Source organism: Lynx rufus, unplaced genomic scaffold (genome assembly GCF_022079265.1).
Source record: "Lynx rufus isolate CCGP_SWC_20201006 ecotype Redwood Valley unplaced genomic scaffold, mLynRuf1.p SCAF_17, whole genome shotgun sequence".
In the NCBI taxonomy this organism is placed as follows: Eukaryota; Metazoa; Chordata; class Mammalia; order Carnivora; family Felidae; genus Lynx; species Lynx rufus.
In genome coordinates, this window is record NW_025814831.1 from 47,834,363 (window position 1) to 47,856,243 (window position 21,881).

The following is a 21,881-nucleotide window of genomic DNA, read 5'->3' on the forward strand; positions in this document are numbered from 1 at the left end:
TTTTTTTATTTTTTAAATGTTTATTTATTTTTGAGAGACAGACAGAATGTGAGTGGGGGAAGGGCAGAGAGAGGGAGACACAGAATCTGAATCCACCTGCAGGCTCTGAGCTGTCAGCACATAGCCAGCCCAGCGCTGGGCTCGAACTCACAGACCACAAGAGCATGACCTGAGCTGAAGTTGGATGCTTAACCTACTTAGCCACCCAGGTGCCCCTGATTCCATAATTCTAAATAATATACCATTATTTCTTGATTTTATCAGCTTTAGATATCTGTTCACTTCTTTTTGCTGTAATGTTTCTTTTCCCCCTTATCATAACTATTATAATTTTTGACTAAATAATTACTATTTACATTATTTCAACCAGGTATATATTTTTACTTGGTGAACCAAAGTGTGTACTTTATCCTCTCATATGCCTTCTTGTTTATCATTTGCTTAGTTTTCAACCTGTATCAGTTGCTGATTCTTCTGTATTCTACATTCTCTATGATATCATCTACTCCTTCCTTCCTCCCTCCCCCACCCCCCCTTTTTTTCCCTAGACAAACTCTGAAGCCGCTCAGTACTCCTGCTCCAATCTGAAGTGGATGTTTTCTAGTCTCAAGTATGTAGTCTTGGCTCCAGGACTTCCCTTTACCATCGTCCAGGCACAATGTCTTCTCCTCTCTCATATTTAATCCTTGCATTTTCCCCAGTATTGATTTGTTCACTTATTTTGGTGGACTGTATCATCTGCACAGTAAGAAAAAAGTGAATGGGATATAAATTTTTGAGATGTTAACATTATTTTGTCCTTTGATAGAATTGTTGGTTTGAAAGTTATTTTTCCTCAAAATTGGGAAGTGTTATTAAGTTGTGTGTTGGCTTTCAGTGTTGCTAGTAATAGTCCTGATGGTGTTCTTAATTTTTATTTTCATCCTTTTGTAAACTGTTTTTCCCCTTCTGGAAACTAATTTCACGATCTTTTCTTTTCTCTGCCATGTTGAAATTTCATGGTAATATGCCCTAATTCTTCTTTTTTATTTTCTCTGTTCTCTCTGTTACTAGTAATTGATTAGGCATTGTTGTTGGATTGATTCTTTTACCTGACTTAACATGTCTTCTATTGGATTTTTTATTGTGACTATCAAATTAAAATTTCCAATGTTTTCTATTTTATCTGGATGTTTGTTACTCAGGTATTCATGAATACACTTAAGATTTGTGGATTTTACGTAAGTTAAACCTCAAAAAGAAAAAAAGAATTAAAACAAAAAGGACTCCCTCTCCCACTGTTAATACCCAAGATCTTTCTTTTTTTTTTTTTTTTTAAAGTTTTTGAGTATAGTTGACACAATGTTAATTTCAGGTGTACAACATAGTGATTCAACACGTTTATACATGATGCTATTTTATCCCCCACTACTGTTCACATATTTTACCCATCCCTCCCAACCCCCTGCCCTCTGGCGACCATCAGTTTGTTCTCTGTATTTATTAGGTCTGATTCTGATTTTTGTTTGTTTATTGATTTGGTTTTTTTTAGATTCCACATATGTGTGAAATCATATGGTATTTGTACTTTCTCAGACCTATTTCACTTAGCATAATGTTGCAAATGGATGATCTCATCCTTTTTATGGCTGCATAATATTCTGTGTGTGTGTGTGTGTGTGTGTGTGTGTGTGTGTACACAGATATATAATGTGTAATATATATGCATACACACTCCACATCTTCCTTATCTGTTTATCTATCAGTGGATGTAGGTTGCTTCCATATCTTGGCTATTGTAAGTAATGCTGCAGATAAACATAGGGGTGTATATATCTTCTCAAGTTAGTGTTTTCATTTTTCTTGGGTAAATACCCTGTAGTGGAATTATTGGATCATATGGTAGTTCTATTTTTTATTTTTTGAGGAAACTCCATACTGATTTCCACAGTGAGTATACTAATTTACATTCCCACCAACAGTGCATGAGGGTTCCTTGTTCTCCATATCCTTGCTAACACTTGTTGTTTGTCTTTTTGATTTTAGCCATTCTGACTAGGTGTTCGTGATATCTCATTGTGGTTTTGATTTGCATTTCCCTGGAGATTAGTGACGTTGAGCATCTTTCCATGCATCTTTAGGCCATTTGTATGTCTTTGGAAAAGGTCTATTCGAATGGTTTTCTGCCCATTTTTTAATTGGATTGTTTTTTGGTGTTGAATTATATGAGTTCTTTATATATTTTGGATGTTAACCCCTCATTGGATAAATCATTTGCAAATACCTTCTCCCTTTCGGTAGGTTGCCTTTTTGTTTTGTTGATGGTTTCTTTTGCTGTGGAAAGCTTTTTATTTTGGTGTAGTCTCATTTTTGCTTTTGTTTCTCTTGCTTCACGTTGCTATGGTCATTGTCAGAGAATGCCTGCATTGTCTTCTAGGATTTTTATGGTTTCAGATCTCACGTTTAGGTCTTTAATTCATTTTGAGTTTATTTTTGTGTTAGAAAGTAGTCCAGTTTTATTATTTTTACATGTAGCTATCCAGTTTTCCCAGCACCATTTATTGAAGAGGCTGCCCCCCCCCCTTTTGCTTCCTTTTTCACAGATTAATTGACCATATGAGCATGGGTTTATTTCTGGGTTCTCTATTCCATTGATCAGTGCATCTGTTTTTATGCCAGTACCATAGTGTGTTGATTACTACAGCTTTGTAGTGTATCTTGAAATCTGGAATTGTGATACCTTCAGCTTTGTTTTTCTTTCTCAAGATTGTTTTGGCCATTTAGGGTCTTCTGTGGTTACATACAAATTTTAGTACTATTTGTTCTATTTTTGTGAAAATGATGTTGGCATTTTAATAGAGGTTACATTGACTCTTTAGATTGTTTTGGGTAGTATGGACATTTTAGCAATATTAATTCTTCCAGTCTGTGAGCATGGAGTATCTTCCCATTTGTTTGTGTCATCTTCAGTTTCTTTCATCAGTACTGTATAGTTTTCAGAGTATAGGTCTTTCACCTCTTTGGTTAAGTTTATTCCTAGGTATTTTATTCTTTTTGGTGCAATTATTAGGTAGAGTTGTTTTCTTAATTTCTCTTTCTGTTATTTCATTATTGAGATATATATAGAAACACTACTGATTTCTGGGTATTAATTTTGTATCCTACAGTTTTACTGATTACCTCTAGTAGTTGTGTGTCAAAGTCATTATGATTTTCTGTGTATAGTGTCATGCCATCTGCAAATAGTGACAGTTTAACCTCTTCTGTACCCAGTATGGATGCCTCTTATTTTTGATTGCTGTTTCTAGAACTTCTAGTACTCTGTTGAATAAAAGTGGTGAGAGTAGACATCCTTGTCTTGTTCCCGATCTTAGAGGAAAAGCTCTCAGTTTTTTGCCACTGAGTATAATATTAGTTATAGGTTTTTCATAGATGGCCTTTATTATGTTGAGGTATGTTGTCTCTACACTCACTTTGTTGAGAGTTGTATCATGAATGGATGTTGAATTTTGCCAAATGCTTTTTCCACAGCAGTTGAGATGATTATATGATTTTTATCCTTTGCTTTGTTGATGTGGTGTATCATGTTGATTGATTTGTGAATATTGAACCATCCTTGCATCCCCATAATAAATCCCACTTGATCATGGGGAATGATCCTTTTAATGTATTGTTGAAAGTAGTTTTTGTTGAGGAGTTTTGCATCTGTTCATCAGTGATAGTGGTCTGTAGTTTTCTTTTTTTTTGTGGTGTCTTTGTTTTTGGTATCTGTGTAATGTGGCGTCATAGAATATATTTGGAACCTTTCTCTCTATTTTTGGAATACTCTGAGTAGAATAGGTATTAACTCTTTTTTAAATATTTCATAGAATTCATTCACGAATCCATCTGGTCCTGACTTTTATTTTTTGGTAGGTTTTTGGTAGGTTTTATTTTTTGTTACAGGTAGTCTGTTCAGATTTTCTGTTTCTTCCTGATTCAGTTTTAGAAGATAGTATTTTCCTGGGAATTATCTATTTCTTCTAGGTTGTTTGTTGGCCTATAATTTTAGTATTCTCTCATAATTCTTTGCATTTCTACTGTATTGGTTGTTACCTCTCCTCTTTTATTTCTGCTTTTATTTGGGTCCTTTCTCTCTTTTTCTTGATGCGTCTGTCTAAGGGTTTATCAATTTTGTTTATCTTTTCAGAGAACCACCTCTTTGTTTCATTGATTTTTGTTTTGTTTTCTTTTGTTTTAGGCTCTATGTCATTTATATCTGCTCTCATTTTTATTTCCTTCCTTCTACTCACCTTGTGCTTTGTTCTTCTTTTTCTAGTTCCTTTATGTGTAAGATTAGATTGTTTGACTTTTTTTATTTCTTGAGGTATATATTAGTATATATTTCCCTCTTTGAACTGCTTTCACTGCATCTCCTAAGATCTTTCTTAATCTTTAGCTGTTCTTTATAACATGCTATTCATCTGTCATAGATGTCATTGTCTTACTAAGAACTATATTTAAGAAGGTTTTGTTTTGTTCTTCTATTTTCTGCATTATCTCTGGTTTCACAAGTTGTTTTTCTTTTCATTAGGTCTTTTTCATGTTAGAAGCTCTGTGCGTTCATTCCATTGCTGCCATAACAAATTTTACCATAACCTTAGCAGCTTAAAACAACACAAATTTATTAGCTCATGGTTCCCATAGGTTAAGAGTCTGGGCACAGTGTGGCTCAGCTGGCTCTTCTAGTTTTATAAAGCTGAAAGTAAGGTGTTAGCAGGGCTGTGTTCCTTCCTGAAGTCTCTGAGAAAGAATTCTTCATGGTGGAATTTGGTTCTATGTGACTGTAGAGACCAGGGTTTCCCCTAGTTATCTGTGAGAGGTCATTCTCAGCTTCTAGAGTCCTCCCAAATTCCTTAACAGGTGGCTTTCTTCCTCCATTTTCAGAGTCAGCAATAGCAAGTCTAGTCCTTACTCTTCACATCTGTCTGGCCCTCCCTTCTGGCTCCTCTTTCCTGTGCTTCACTCTACTGCCTTCCTCTTCTGTTTGGCTGACCTTCTATGATTACATTGGACCCACAGAAAGAATCCGGATAATCTCCCTTAAATCAGATGATTAGTAGTCTTCATTCCATTTGCAGTCTCTTCTCAGCAGTCTCTAGATTAGTGTATGATTGTGTATAACCAGGGACAGAAATTTTAAGGAGTTATCTCTAGAATTGTAACCCTCCACAGACTCCTTTATCAAATGTCTATCAATCATTGATTGTCCATTCATATACTTAATAATGGGGCACTACAAATACAAATAGGTTTAGCTTGTCACCCCTCTGTAGGATATTTAGCTACCGAGTAAGCTTTATCAAATGTCACTATCTAAAAGATTTTTCCCTAGGGCTGTTTAGATTCTCTTCTAAGAAATCCTAAAGGGCATGTATCTAGGAGGTAAGTTTAATCCATTATGGGACCGGATTCATTTTTCATGTCTGTTTTCAGTGCTTGATGTTTGGTACTGTGAGTCAGCGTATTTCCCATTGGTATCTCCTTTTGCAAACCCCTTAATTTTATTTTTCTCCACTTTGTTACATCATTGACTACTTTCCCAATCTGGCTTATGTCTCCCCAAGTTTTTCTGACTTTTTTATGTGCTGTTTTCTCCCATTCTTTTTGTTCTTATAAGTACATGTTTTATATGTATGTGTGTATGTATGTGTGTATATATATATATATATATATATATATATTTTTTTTTTTTTTTTGTATGATTTTGGAGAGTAGTGAGAATTAATGCACCAGCTCAATACAGATGTGTAACAAGAAAGTCTCAAGACAAAATATCTCCTAGTCCTCCAGGTATATTTTAGTTAAGTATAAACTTTAATTAGTTAAGCTCTTCACCTGGCCCACTTTTACATGTGATTCAGATTTCAAAATTCACCAGTTTAGTCTTTCTTGATGCAAGACACAGTAAGTAAATCAGTCCTAAATTCCTGTATGAATGAGATCATTAGTGTCTTATGTGGAGGGTGTAGGTTTACTTTGCTTTTTCATTATAACGAAATGAAAAAAACCACCTTCACGTATAGCCAGTGGCTACCCTGTTTTAATGTTTTTTGAGATATAATTGACATATAACATTAGTTTCAGATATATAAAATAATGATATTTGAATACATTGTAAAATGATCACCTCAGTAAGTCTAGTTAACATCCATCACTAGAGTTTTTATAAAACAAGCTGCTGGAAGCCCTGAGTCACTGAGAGTGTATGGGGTATGGCCAAAGCGTGTATTATGAGTATTATTTTTAACTTCACAAGCAATTGTCCTGGACACATATGGTTATGATTTTCTTATATGCTTATGACCTTTTTATATACTTATGACTGAGCAGAAAGCTAGTTATACTTAACAAGATTCATTCTTCTAATAACATTAATAGCTGGTTTGTGAACTGGACAGGAAATGACCTAGGAACAAAAATCTCAAAGGATGACTCATGTAGTGTAGTGATTCTCAAGCAGAAGGGACATGCCAGAAACATTTGGAATGCCTTTTCAAATTAAACATGCTTGCCTTCCCCTCTTCCACTAAACCTATGGTGAATTGTGACAGAGGCATGTCCTATCTCTCAGGTGTGACTCATTGTATGTTCTTCTAGACTTTTCACCCTCTACCAGCACATGATTTACTTTGAGGGAACCAATGGGTGGAGAGATAGGTTACCATCACCACCCTGCCCCCACTTGATACTGAAGTAGTGTAGTCAACTGATTATTTAGAAGCTTGGGATTGTCTAATGCCTTTGTTTTCTCCCACCATGGCAGTGATGGCATTTAGAGCTGAGGGTATACTGAGAACTGAAAATGCAACTCATAAGTGATTTGGTCCCTTAGCATGTTAAATCTTGTTTCTTTTAAAAGTACTCTAGAAAATGGTGATTCAGTTCTATTAATAAGATAACTGTGGCTCAAAAGATACACTTGAAATATCTTAAGAATTTCTGAATCTACATAATCATAGCAATTAGTGCTAATCCATTAAACTTCAAAAACAGCATTGGAAGATAAGTTGATAAACTTTATACCTTGAATATATAAGAATGAAGAGAATCTGATTTTTAACTGGGTAACTTTAGCTAAACAATATGCTGCAATATTTCTAACTTTAAAAAGAAATCAGCTATGCCTGGAAGCTTCTAAGAAAGTGACAGAGTTTGGGGCACCTGGGTGGTTCAGTTAGTTAAGCATCCGACTCTTGGATTTTGGCTCAGGTCATGTTCTCACGGCTCCTGAGTTTAAGCCCCACCTCTGGCCCTAGTTGACAACATGGAGCCTGCTTGGGATTTTCTCCCTCTCTCTGTTTCTCCCCTACTTGTACTCACTCTCTCCCTCTCTAGATAAAGAGAGAACTTAAGGAACAAGCATTTATTTTTAACATGGTTTCTGCCGCTTAGTACTTAAAATGTACTTCCCCCAAATTTAGTAATAATTAAAGAACAGTTGTGTTCACCTATTCTCTTGTAACATGTCTGTTCAGGACAGTTTTTCTGGTAATTCTGTTTTTGTATTTCAGAAAAACATTCCCCAGAAAATAGCCTGTTAATACAGAATAAAACAAAAACATGACTTGGACCAGAGTGTTCCTAAGAGTAAAATTCAAATAACCAACAGAGTAACCAAAAAACCATATAGTTACTAAAAGATTTTTTTGGACTTATTTTTTAAACATGGGATACAGTATATATAAAATACATCTTTCAAAAAAAGAAAGTCCAGTGTGGTTTGCAGTTTACATACAGATTAACTTTGATTTGAAGACTCCTAATAGAAACGTGAGCAAAGGAAATATAAATGGCTGAAAACTCTTGATGTTCAACATGACTAGTAAATAAATAAATGTCAATTAAAACAAGGAAATACACTGTTTTTCCAGTTTGCATATAAACTGGAATGCCCAGTTTAAAATAACTCATATGCCCATCTTGTTCCACTTTTGCCTTAAAATTATTATAACCTTTGATCTGGTAATTCCACTCTAGTGAATTCTTGAAGTAATAAAATGTGGAAAAATATGTACACAGGTATTTGTAAAGTCATTATTTATCATGGGTTCAGTATTAGAAGAATCATTAAATTATACTGCATTTACACAGTGGAATTTTATACATCTATTAAAATAATCACTTATATACATAGTCATACTCCATTTTTCAAGAATAGGTTTTAAGTGACTCAACCACTTTTATAATTTTCAAATTTCTACCATAATTGTATATTTTTTAATAGAGAAAATTAAAGAAAAAAATTAATACCTAATAGGAAGTACTTGTTATGTGCCAGGCTCCGTATCAATCATTTAATTTTCACAGCCACCTCCTGAGGTACTGTTATTTCACAGGTGAGAAAACTCAGACGCTGGCAGGCTGAGTAGCTTGTCCACAGTCACAGTTAATAAGTAGTAGAACTGAGATCAGGATTCGGTTAGCTGGGCTGTGCGCTTGTGACTCAGATTATGTCTCACCAGCTCTACACCTGTCTGCTCCGTTCCTAGTTTCGGGTCCCCTACAAACAAAAAGCTTCCTGACTTTGTAATACTGGATTGAATCTAATGGATATTGTGAGCTCCTGAAGGTACAAACTGCCACGTATAAAACTCTGATCCAGTAACTTAGCAGTCTGTAACATCACAGGTTATGCGGTCCTTTTGTATTTCGTCGTCTGTTCTACTCAGACCCTGACATACAGTGAGCATAGTGCTGCCAGATACATAGACCGGTCCTCCTCCTTTCTGCTCCATTTTTCATTTTCGTTTGTTCTTGGCTCTCCTCTTTACACTCTTTATTTTTTAATTAATCTAATTTTGGTATAATTGGTGTACAATAAACTGTACCCACTTAAAGTATACAATTTGAGGATACAGTAGTCAAGATAGAGAATATTGGCATTAGCTCTCAAACTTTAGTCAGGCAACCATTTATTTGCTCCATCACTAGAGATTTGTTGTCATTTTTTGCAATTTTATGTATGGAATTATGTAGGATATATGCTTTTCTAGTTGGCTTCTTCCACTTAGTGTAATGATTTTGAGATACATTCATGTTATTGTAGGTATCAGTTTTCCCTTTTTACTCACGAGTTGTGCTCCAAAGTGTGAGTAGTATTCCACTGATCTGAAAATACCACATTTTGTTTATCAATTTGGGTTATTTCCAGTTTTGGCTTTTATGAGTAAAGCTGTTACATATGTGCTTTTAATTTCTTCAGTTAGTACCTCAAAGTGGAATGGTTGGGTTGTGTGTTTAACTTTATAAGAAACTGCCAAACAGTATTGAGAAATGTTTCCCATTCCCTCCAGCTGAGTATGAGAGCTTCAGTTCCTTCCCCACATCTTCACCAACACTGGGTATTATCAATCTTATTAATGTTGGCTACTCTGTGGGCACATAATGTCTCACAGTTTTAACTTGCATTTCACTGACCGATAATGTTGAGTATTTCTGTGCTTCCTGACCATTATATATTCTTTGGTGAAGTGCTCATCCGAATCTTTGGCCCATTAGTCTGCTTATTATTGAGCTGTATAAATTTTAAGTACAAGTCCTTTGTCAAATATATGTAATATGTTTTGTGAATATTTTCTCTCAATATACAGCTTGCCTTTTTTTAACAGTATTCTTCAAAGAGCAGATTTTTTTTATGTTTTTATTTTATTTTTGAGAGAGAGAGTGTGATCAGTGGAGGAACAGAGAGAGAGGGAGACAGAATCTGAAGCAGGCCCCAGGCTCTGAGCTGTCAGCACAGAGTCTGAGGCGAAAACTCACAGACTGCAAGATCATGACCTGAGCTGAAGTCGGACGCTCAAACGACTGAGCCACCCAGGCACCCCTATTTGTTTTTTAATAAAGGACAATTTCTTGTGGAATGTGTGTGTTCTATGTAAGAAATCTTTGTCTACTTTTTTAAAGTCTGTGATCCATTTAATGTATGACTCTCTCATTCAGCACTGTTTATTGAAAAAAGATTTTCTTTTCCTCTTGAATTGCCATGGCACCTTTGTCCAAGATAATTGACTACTTATATGTGGGTCTGCTTCTGGTTCCTCTTCATATATACATGTTATCATGTAGCTAATAATTGCACTGTCTTAACTGCAGTAGCTATATGATATTGGGTAGTGTAAGTTCTCCAACTTTAGTCTTTTAAAAATTGCTTGGACTATGCTAGGATTGTTTTCATATCCATACGAATTTTAGAATCAACTTGTCATCTTGTATAAAAGATCAAGTTGGAATTTTGACAAAGATTGAATCTTTAGCTCAATTTAGGTAAAACTGACTTCTTAACAATTCTTGCAACAATTTATGGACAGGGTATGTAACATAATATTCTATATCTATTTATATGGGCTGTTAATTCTTTTTGTTACTGTCATTTAGCCATTTTTTCCTCTTACCAGATTCTTCACATGAAAATGAGTAAGATAAACACAAATTTATAGCCATTTGATACAAGGCAGAAAAGTTTGAATTGATTAAAACTTTCAGAGTTGGTAATGATACGAAAGTACTTAAATTTACTTCATGTGTCATGTGTAACTTACAACATACAGAATGAATGATGGCTACCATGTACTAGAAAGGTTTGTTTTTTTATTGAGGTATAGTTGACATAAAATATCATATTTGTATCAAGTATGCAACATACTGAATCAACACATGTATACACTGCAAAATGATCACCACAGGGCACTTACTATCTGTCACCATACAAAATTAATATAATATTATGGACTATATTCCCCATGCTGCATATTATATCCCCATGACTTACTTATTTTATAACTGGAAGTTTGTACTTCTTGATCCTCCTTCACCCATTGCACCCCCCTAACTCCCCTCTCTGCTGGCAAACACGAGTTTGTTTTCTGTATCACTGCATCTTGGTTTTGTTTTGTTTTGTTTTTTACATTCCACAGACAAGTAAAATTGTGGTATTTGTCTTTCTCTGACTTAATTGCACTTAGCATAATATCCTCTAGGTCCATCCATGTTGTTGCAAATGGCAAGATTTCATTCTTTTTTTGTGGTTGAGTAATATTCCAGAGTGTGGTGTGTGTGTGTGTGTGTGTGTGTTTATACACACGCCACATCTTCTTTATCCATTTATCTATCAGTGGACATTTAGCTTGCTTCCATATCTTGGCTATGGTAAATAATGCTGCAGTGAACAGCTACCTTTTTGAATTAGTGTTTTCATTATCCTTGGATAGATACCCAGTAGTGGAACTGCCAGATCATGTCATAGTTCTAAGTTGTTAAGGGACCTCTGTATTGTTTTCCATAGTGGCTGCACCAGTTTACATTCCTAAACAGTGCATAAGGTTTCCCTTTTCTCCCTATTCTCTCCAACACGTATTATTTCTTGTCTTTTTGATAATAACCATTCTGACAGGTGTAAGGTGATATCTCATTGTGATTTATAGTTGCATTTCCCTGATGATTAGTGGTGTTGAGCATCTTTTCATGTGCCTTTTGGCCATCTGTGTATCTTTGGGAAGATGTCTGTTCAGATCCTCTAATTGGATTTTTTTTTGTTATTGAGTTGTATGAGTTGTTTATTTATTTTGGATATTAACCCCTTATTGGATATATGATGTACAAATATCTTCTCCTATTCAGTAGTTGCCTTCTGGTTCTATTGGTTTCCTTTGCTGTGCAGAAGCTTTTTAGTTTGATGCAGTCTCATTTGTTTATTTGTCCTTCTGTTTTTCTTGCCTTTGGTGTCAGGTCCAAAAAAATATTTCTAAGACTGATGTCAAAGAGCTTATTACCATATGTTTTCTTCTAGGAATTTTATGGTTTTAGTTCTTACATTCAAGTCTTCAAGCACTTTTAAGTTAATTTTCATATATGGTCCAGTTTCATTCTTTTCAGTATAGCTGACCAGTTTTCCCAGCATCATTTATTGAGGAGACTATTCTTTCCCATTGTATATTATTAGTTCCTTTGTCATAAATTAATTGACCGTATATATGTGTGTGTGTGTGTGTGTGTGTGTGTGTGTAGTTCTGGGCTCTTTATTTTGTTCCATTGATTTATATGTCTGTTTTTGTGCTAACACTGTACTGTTTTGATTACTACAGCTTTGTGGTAAAGTTTTTGAGACCACATGTGCATGAGTGGGGGAGGGGCCGGGGAGAGAGAGAAAGAAAGAGGGAGGGAGGGAGAATCCCAAGCAGGCTCCATGCTGAGTGTGGAGCCCAGCGTCAGGCTCCTGTCTCACAACCATGAAGTCATGACCTGATCTGAAATCAAGCGTTGGATGCTTAACCAATTGAGCCATCCAGGTACCCCTGTAGTATAGTTTAAAATCGAGCAGCATGCACCTGCAGGTTTGTTTTTCTTTCTATAGATTGTTTTGGCTGTTCAAGGTCTTCTTTGGTTCCATACAGATTTTGGAATTATTTGTTCTAGTTCTGTGAAAAGTATCGTTAGACTTTTATAGGGATTGCATTAAACCTGCAGATTGCTTTGAGTAATATAGCCATTTTAATAATACCTATTCTTCCGATCCACAAACACCATATCTTTCCATTTGTTTGTGTCTTTATTTTTTTCATCAACTCCTCGTTTTCAGTGTACAGTTCTTTCACTTTCTTGGTATAGTTTATTCCATAGTATTTTACTTAAATGGGATTGGTTTTCTTGATGTCTCTTTCTCAATTTGTTATTTATGTATAAAAACACAATAGGCTTTTATACCCTGAAACTTCACTCAGTTTTATTAGCTCCAACAGTTTTTTTTTTTTATTATTAATGTTTGTTTATTTTTGAAGAAGAGAGAGAGTGTGAGCAGGGGAGGGGCAGAGAGAGAGGGAAACACAGAATCCAAAGCAGGCTCCAGGCTCTGAGCTGTCAGCACAGAGCCCAGTGCGGGGCTTGAACTCACAAACTGTGAGATCATGACCTGAGCTGAAGTTGGATGCTTAACTGACTGAGCCACCCAGGCACCCCAGTTCCAACAGCTTTTTGATGGGGTAGTTAAGGCTTTCTATATATACTAACATGTCATCTGCAAATGGTGACAATTTTACTTCTTTTCAATTGGTATGTTTTTATTTCTTTTTCTTGCCTAATTGCTATGGCTAGGATATAAATTTTAATTTTTTATGGTTTTAAAATGTTTAAAAAATAAATATGTAAATAAGAGTTCTAATATTTTCTTTCTGTACTCTAGCAGATTGTTTTCTTTCCAATTCAAGGTTACTATTTTATTACATAGCTATGAATTGAATGCTTTGGTAGATTATTTTTAGAAGTGCCATACTTTAGTGTTTTGCGTGGCAGTAATGTCTGGCCCAACACAAACACATATGTACACAGAAGGAAATTATGAATTCTTATATTGGAGTGGATTAATAGATGAATTTATCAGATATAAAGTGTTTAAATTTTACACTATGCTAGTAAAATAATCTTTTTTCTTATTTTAACAGATATCAGACACCCTGAAGAACTTTCTCTCTTGAAAAAACCCAGAGATCCAACAAAGAAAAAAAAGAAAAAGCTAGATGACCAGTCTGAAGATGAGGCACTTGAATTAGAGGGGCCTCTTATCACTCCTGGATCAGGTGAGACTTTGACTGAGCAAAGGCTCAGTGTGAGAACCATAGATGTGTCTGTATACTTATGTCTTTCTGACAAATGGATTACAAAGGTCAGAAGAGTAGTCAAGTTTAAAAAACTCACCTTCAGCATTTTTTTCTCTCAATCATGAAATCACCACCAGGGAGGGTCTGTCATGTGTAGATCATGTCAGGTGTTAGTAGTTGCATCAATAAAAAGGAAGGCTGGTTCTCTGCTCAGGAATAGTCAAAAAGGGGCAGTGCCTTAAGTGGGCTCAGTTCTTTGCACTGCAGAAACCAGCAGTTTTGTAGTATTTAGCTCTTTTTTTCCTGTATTCTTTGAAAACCACGATTACTTAGTTAAGATATTACTTTTGCCAGGTTACTTAAAACTTTTGTGCTTTGCATATGCTGATCCCTTTGCCTTTCCACCTTTTTCCTTTATTAAGGCTTTGCTCCTTTAAGAAGCTTTCTCAAATTTCCTTCCATTACCTCCCCAACCTGAGTTAGGCATCCTTCTATCTTAAGTCACTGGACTTTTCTGTGTTTGGTATTATATTGCATATTTTTACCTAATAATTGTGAGTTCCTTGCATGATGGAACTGTCTCTCACGTGTTTGTTACCAGAACCTAACTCAATTATGTGGCATCTAGCAGGAGCATAGGCAGTGTCTTTTGGGTAGCTAGATGACCAATTAAATTACATGGTTCTTCAGTTCTGGGCATATGCAGAGACTGGACATTATAGTTACCATAATGAACTGAATTAGTTAAATCACTTTATTCTTGGTTTTTAAAAATTCTGGGGTGATAACAATAATGAAAACAAACAATTTAGTGCTTAGTGTATGCCCATTTTATACATTATGCTCATGTAAATTTACTTTAGCATATTTTATTTGAGGAAACTCACTTAATTCTCACTACAGCTCATTGCAGATTATATTATTACTCATTTTAAGGTTGAAGAAATGGCACAATAAGGTTAGGAATGTCTAAGGATATGTAACTTGTAACTTTTATGTCTTTATACGTGTACTGATTGGCACTTAGGAGATACCAAAAAATAAGACCATTCTTATAAGTTTATAGGCTAATTGAAAAACATGGTTACTGTACTTTAGGAGGTAATATATAAATGTTGTAGCAAATAGTGTTACAGGAATTCGGAAGGCAAAACAATTCCAAATAGGGTATATTTAGTTATAGGTTGGGAAACTGAGTTTGTGACTTCAGCTTTTAAAAAGTTCCACTGACTAGGATTTTGATGGTAAGAAACAGCAATCCAAGCAGAATGATATTGACAAGGAACACTTTGGCAAAAGAATAGTACACAATGTGAATAATCCAGCTGAGCCAATTCACGGGGAAAGACCTCCAAGGAACTTCAGGATCACACTGGAGGGTATTTAATGTCAGGCTGAGGAATTTAGACAGTGTATTATAGAGTCATGTTACAAAATAAATAATTTTAGAATATCAAACTTATATCCAGTCATATGTGGAGGAGGGAATAAAGGGAATAGAGTTGTTACTAGTGGCAAGAAGCCTACAGATTGAGGAGGTAGTGTGTCTTTCATTAGAGTAAGGTTAATTCTAAAATTTGATTTATGCATGGTGATTTATATTGCTGAAGGCATCTGACAGTAGACATCATCCCTGCTTTCAGTTTATAGTGAATGTAAGTGGGACTAGGTAATGTGGGTTCATTTTTGTTTTTTGTTTTGTTTTGTTTGAGGTGTTACATACAGTAAACTGGAGAGATTTTAAATTACAGATGAATATTTACAGATGTATACTCCATCTAGTTTATATGCTTTTTTGATTTGTCAGCACCTTAGTTGATTATTGGACCAAATACTGAAAAATATGGTCACTTGCATACTGTGTCTGTAATAAATAGCACAGGTCGATGTATCTCAATACATGACATCTTCAGGATGTCAGACACTATGCTTCACAAGAATTTCTCTATGGCAGGTATGGTAAGGATTAGATAGACTCTTCAGGCTCGGTTTAATACTGCATACTTTTTGAATTATGAGCATCTCAGTGTGAGCATGGTCAATAATTCTATATATACTCGATAAATGATAACTGTTATTTAATACATGCTTTATCATTTGATCCTCAAAAATCCCTGTGATTTTGGTGGTATTATCCTCATTTTACTTAAAAGGAAAGAACCCGACAAGAGTTACATGATTTGCCCAAGCTTATAATAAGGGGCAGAGCTAGAATTCAAATCCAGACTTGCTGGCTCCCAACATTCATGTTTCTAAGCATTACATAATATCATCTCTCCACTTACAATATTTGAAATAAATATTGTGAATAGTAATAGGAATGTTTGGTAAAATATTAACACGTAAATTATACTTCAGCAAGGCTACGTTTTTTTAAAAAAATAATGTTCCAAGATTTAAGTATCATGAGTGAATTGATTCCCAGACTTTAGTCAAATTCTTACACAGAATTATAAAATTTTATGAGTTTTTAAATGCCTTGCTCATACAGCTATGCTCAGATGGCATGTTCTTGAGTGCTTCACCACTTCCTAGCCGTAAGAAGGAAAATAGCAGATCTCTAATTTCCTATGAGGGAGGGAACACACTGAACTAGCCTGATCCCGGGTCTGGGGAAGAGTTTTTCCAAGTAAGAATTAACTTTACAGTATAGTACTGACTTAACAGATTACTAATTTAAGATTTACTATGTAAATAGAAATAGAAATAGAAAATTATCTCATTAGAAACTTTTCTTAAAAATTTTAGCTCTCTCCCCGGTATCTCACCACTGTGTCGGTGCAGGTAGGGGATTGAGCTCGAGCTAGCTCGAATAAAGGCTCTTTTGCTTTTGCATCAGGGGGAAAAAAAAAAAATTTAAAGGCAGCTTAGAGAAAGGAAAATTCTGGGTCCTAAAATATACAGAAATTAATCAATACTTCACTAGTTTGGCACTGTTAGGAAAATCACTTAAGCAAGGTGCCATTTTTCCTATTTGGAGCTTGCCATTTTAAGCACTAAGATACTTAATTTTTTTTAATTTTTATTTTTTTAGCAAACTAAATTATTAAATTTGTTCAAACAATAGCTGCCTTTTTCTGAAAATATTTATTAAAATATGTAGGAAAGGCTTTATTGTAACTAAAAGTGCCCAAATATAATAGGTCCTATGCTATAATAGTAATATTTACAGTATATTTTCAGAAAAAAATGACAACAGACTAAATGCAGAAAACATCACATTTTTAACACTTGATATTTCCATTGATTCTTCATGTTCTGCAATTGTAAGATAATTTCACATGTTTAGTTTTCTTCCTATTCCAGGAGATTTGTGTTGAAATTTTTTTTCACTATTAAAAACAAGTGATTGTCTGTGGGACCTTTTCAGCTTTGTATGCCGGTTTTGGAACCAGATCTGGATTCTCTTCTTCTAGGTTCAGTTTTTGAGCTTAGTCTTCTCCAATATCAATGCCAGGATAGCAGTTTACTCTGAAGACATTTTCCAACACTTCAATCTGGTTTTGAGTTAACAGCCTCTATCCCAACTCAGCTTTTTTTTCAAAGAGCCTTTTTGAGGCTGAAAAGTAATTTTCATATTTCAAAAATCTTTCTTCTGGCACTGGGTGATCCACAGTACAAGGGAAATGAGCTCTCATTAGGAAGGCTCAGATGTGTAGACACAGGTGAACATCTTTTGTTGAGGAGCCACAGGTGTCTGCCCAAGCCTGTGGGGTTTCATTGATGGAACACAGTCTTTCTTCTGGTCCAATCCTAAAATGTTTCCAATTAAAAAGGAGTAGTGTGAGGGTTTGCTTTCACCAAGCCAAGCACCTTCTTTGAGGCTGGGAGACATCCTCGCATGGGCTGCAAGGACAGCTCTGGCTTTTGCTTGCCTCTTGGCTGACTCTGCACCATGTGTACAGGGCTGAAGTCTTCATGTAGTTCACTTTATGGTTCCCCAAGGTATTTTTTTAAACTGTTCTTTAATTATAAAAATAATGCATGCTGAGTGTAAAAATTCAAATATTATAGAATTATGTATTCATTTTTGTTTTTAATGAAAGTGGGACTGTGTTATACATTTGTGTTTTTTTTCATACTAGCAAAATACATTTATTATTTTATAATGATAAAAGAAGGAGAGTAAAGATTTCTTTTTGGTGTATACCAGAGTTAAGGGCAGGAGGAGGATAAGGGGATTAATAGCATTTTTATGTACTTTGATGACAATAGAAAGTTAACAATACCAACTGGTTGCCATAAAACTTATCATAGCTCCCCCAAAACACATATATAAAGGATCATAGTTTTAAAATCTGTTAAAGTAAAAAATACACACTCAGAAATAACGCTTATTTCCTCTTTAATATAAAATTGTAAACATTTATTTACACAAAGCAAACGTGTCTAACAAAATCCGAGCACCCTTTTCTGGTGAGTCATGGCTCCTGGAAGAGGGATTTGCACTGAAGCGGAGTCTCCTGCTCTGACTACCCAAAAACCAGATTCATAAATAAAGCCACGGGCAGCTCCCGAGGGGTTGGGGGTGGGGTGTTAAACATTTGTAACTTGTGTTTTCTCACGTGGTAATAATGTACTCATGGATCTTATCTTCCTTTAATTACAGAATTCATACAGTCTCGTTATAAAAAAAATTCCAATAGTATAGAAAATGAACTGAAGGTGAAAATTCTGCTTCAACTTATTCCCTTGCTCCTCCCTCTTAAGAAGTAGCCATTTCTTGATTGCTGTGTGACTGTGTTGTAGACAGTTGGAGCACAACTCGCCAGTACCTTTTCTATGTGATACACTTGCATGTCTCATTTTGTTTTTATAACGTGAATGGTAGCCTAGTATGTATTATGTATTGTTCTTCCGTTGGAGTTTTTCCATTAAACAGTGTTTTGGTGATCTTTCTGTGTTGGAGTAAAAGGCCTCCCCAGTTTAGTATAAATAGTGCCAAAACTTTCCATGTAGAAGATGTATATTGAACTGTTTCTCTACTCCAAAAAGTTCCCAGAAATTCAAATATATTCCAAAAAAGAGTGTAAAAGTAATAGTTTTACACTCCCATCAACAGTACATGAAAATGCCCCTTTTCCGGGGCGCCTGGGTGGCGCAGTCGGTTAAGCGTCCGACTTCAGCCAGGTCATGATCTCGCGGTCCGTGAGTTCGAGCCCCGCGTCGGGCTCTGGGCTGATGGCTCAGAGCCTGGAGCCTGTTTCCGATTCTGTGTCTCCCTCTCTCTCTGCCCCTCCCCCGTTCATGCTCTGTTTCTCTCTGTCCCAAAAAAAATAAACGTTGAAAAAAAAAAATTAAAAAAAAAAAAAGAAAATGCCCCTTTTCCTACCTTCTGTCTTATATTAAATGTTGTAAATCTTTACTGAATTTTGCTAATATGACAATAAATAGTATCTCAGAATTACATTTTTAATTTCCCTGATAAACACTAGTATGAATAATAGTTGAATAATGTACATTAGACATTACATTTTTTTCTATTAGTTTCAAATCATGGACTTTATCCATTTTATTTATATTTTTGTTTTAGTGATACACTAATCTTTTGGTATCTTAGATATTTTCCCTATACTGGCATTGTTTAAATCTTCTTTGTGGTCTTTTTTACTGTGCCAAAGTTTTACATTTTTACGTAGTCAAATTTGTTGTTTATAGTTCGGGGTTTTTCACTCTTGGTTAAGAAAATCTTCACAAGTATTATAACAATTCTTCTACATTTCCTTTTTATGCTTTTATGTAATTATTTCATATTTATATATTTTAACTCCTGTAATGTCAACATTTTTATTTTTTTATTTTTTATTTTTTATTTTTTTCAATATATGAAATTTATTGTCAAATTGGTTTCCATACAACACCCAGTGCTCATCCCAAAAGGTGCCCTCCTCAATACCCAATCACCCACCCTCCCCTCCCTCCCACCCCCCATCAACCCTCAGTTTGTTCTCGTTTTTTAAGAGTCTCTTATGCTTTGGCTCTCTCCCACTCTAACCTCTTTTTTTTTTTTTTTTTTTCTTTTTCCTTCCCCTCCTCCATGGATTTCTGTTAAGTTTCTCAGGATCCACATATGAGTGAAAACATATGGTATCTGTCTTTCTCTGCCTGACTTATTTCACTTAGCATAACACTCTCCAGTTCCATCCACGTTGCTACAAAGGGCCATATTTCATTCTTTCTCATGGCCATGTAGTACTCCATTGTGTATATAAACCACAATTTCTTTATCCATTCATCAGTTGATGGACATTTAGGCTCCTTCCATAATTTGGCTATTGTTGAGAGTGCTGCTATGAACATTGGGGTACAAGTGCCCCTATGCATCAGTACTCCTGTATCCCTTGGGTAAATTCCTAGCAGTGCTATTGCTGGGTCATAGGGTAGGTCTATTTTTAATTTTCTGAGGAACCTCCACACTGCTTTCCAGAGCGGTTGCACTTTAATTTACCTGAAATTTGTTTTCTAAGTATGGTATGAGATTGATATTTTGATGAGAAATTATCTAAAATGTATTAAATTCTTTAGTACTCTCTTTTAAAAAAGAATGTATAAGAATATAATTTATAGTAACCAAGTTATGAGACAAATTCTAAAGTTACATAGGGTTTTTAATGTTTATAGTAAGTGGCCCTAAAATGTAGTGCTTGTTGAACTCTGTCTCCTCCTTACTGTTTTTGTTATCATACCACAAAATTCAGCAAACTCCCATTTTATTGCTGACTAAATATGTTGCTTCATCTTGCCCTGTAATAGCTTTCTGCTTCAAGTAAGTTTTATTTATTTATTTTTTTCAAATATGTTTAAATCGGGCAATCAGGAATCACAGGGTAGTTGGGATTGTCACTGAACTGAGACTTAGAAGGAGTGTAAAATGCACATATATCCTCTGTCCCAGCAGTGTTGATAGAATTAGGAAATAGGTACAAACACAACTGTTGCAAGGCATTTGTTTGCAGTAGCAGTGGTGAAGTCAAAATTCTAAACAAATAAATGCACACCAATTGGAAATGGCTTAAATAAGTTATGGTGCCCAGGAGGCAGTGTGTATAGCTTCAGTCAGACTGGCTGATTTATAGCTTGGCTCTGAAACTTAATAGCTTTTGACATTGGACAAGTTACCTAATCTCTCTGTGACTCCATTTGCTCCTCTATAATGAGAATAATAGGATTGTTGGAAACACTAAATGAGTTATGACTGTGGAGTGCCTAACAGAATAAGAATAGGAACAACGAAGTGATCAAATATGAAGTGTAGAATATACAAAGTATAGGAAATTGAGCGGGAAGAGAATCGATTGGGTGGCTGATTCCATTAAATGTTGTGCGACTTAGGGGAATATATTTCGTTTTAGAAACTTCATGAAGAAAATTGTCAATTCTAACTTTAATTCTGAATCGTAATTACAGTCCATCATACTAGGAATGAATTTTCAATATTCTGACATTCCTAGTAAAGGGTTTATTTTGCTAGATCTTTGAAATACACAATGAGAAGATTTTGCCTAGAAGATAGTGTTTTCCTATCCCTTATACATATATGCTCTAGCAGGATTATTCTTTGCCAAGCTGAGCTGGAGTAATGTTTTCAGCCCCCCCCCCCCCCCGCCGCCTTTTTTTTTAAATGTTTTTAATGTTTATTTATTTTTGATAGAGGGAGAGTGCAAGCAGGGGACGGCAGAGAGAAAGGGGGACACAGAATCTGAAGTGGGCTCTAGGCTCTGAGCTGTCAGCACAGAGCCCGATGTGAAGCTTGAGCTCATGAACCGTGAGATCATGACCTGAGCCGAAGTCGGACGCTCAACTGACTGAGCCATCCAGGCACCCGTTTTCAGCCCTTTTAATAAGTATGGGTGCCCAAGTAGTAACCCTTTCACAAAATGCCGTTGTAGTTTTAAAGTTATAGCTTTTAAGGATATCACTCACTATTCCAGTGTTCTTTAAAGCTAAAAAGGAGAGTTGACAGCCTTCTTTGTTGCTTATTTAACAACATTTAGATTCTGCAAGTTGCTTTAGTCACTAACATTGAAGAATACCTACTGGGGACATCAAATCAGATACCCTGTGGCTAGCAAGATTTTTTTTTTTTTCCTTTGTGTTCTTTTCCTAGACTAGGTCATGACAACTACAAAAATCTCTAGCATGGTCACCAATTTTTCATAGGTAATTTTTTCTATCATTGTATTGGGGTGAGGTGGTAGGGAGGGATTGTTAGAGTGGAAAGGAAATTCCTAAACATATTTCTAAATTAGGTAAGGGAAACAGCCATTCTCT

General features: G+C 35.4%; 1 protein-coding gene and 1 pseudogene across 2 annotated transcripts in view; one reads left to right on the forward strand and one right to left on the reverse strand.

Moving 5' to 3' along the window:
* FERMT2 (FERM domain containing kindlin 2) overlaps positions 1-21,881 on the forward strand; it is an 82,747-nt gene that overhangs the window by 39,439 nt on the left and 21,427 nt on the right. For both annotated transcript variants that reach the window (XM_047079639.1, XM_047079640.1), the window contains exon 3: positions 13,455-13,589. In XM_047079639.1, coding sequence (XP_046935595.1) covers positions 13,455-13,589 — 135 coding nt within the window. The remainder of the gene's footprint in view (positions 1-13,454; positions 13,590-21,881) is intronic.
* On the reverse strand, positions 16,908-17,507 carry LOC124512183 (homeobox expressed in ES cells 1-like; annotated as a pseudogene).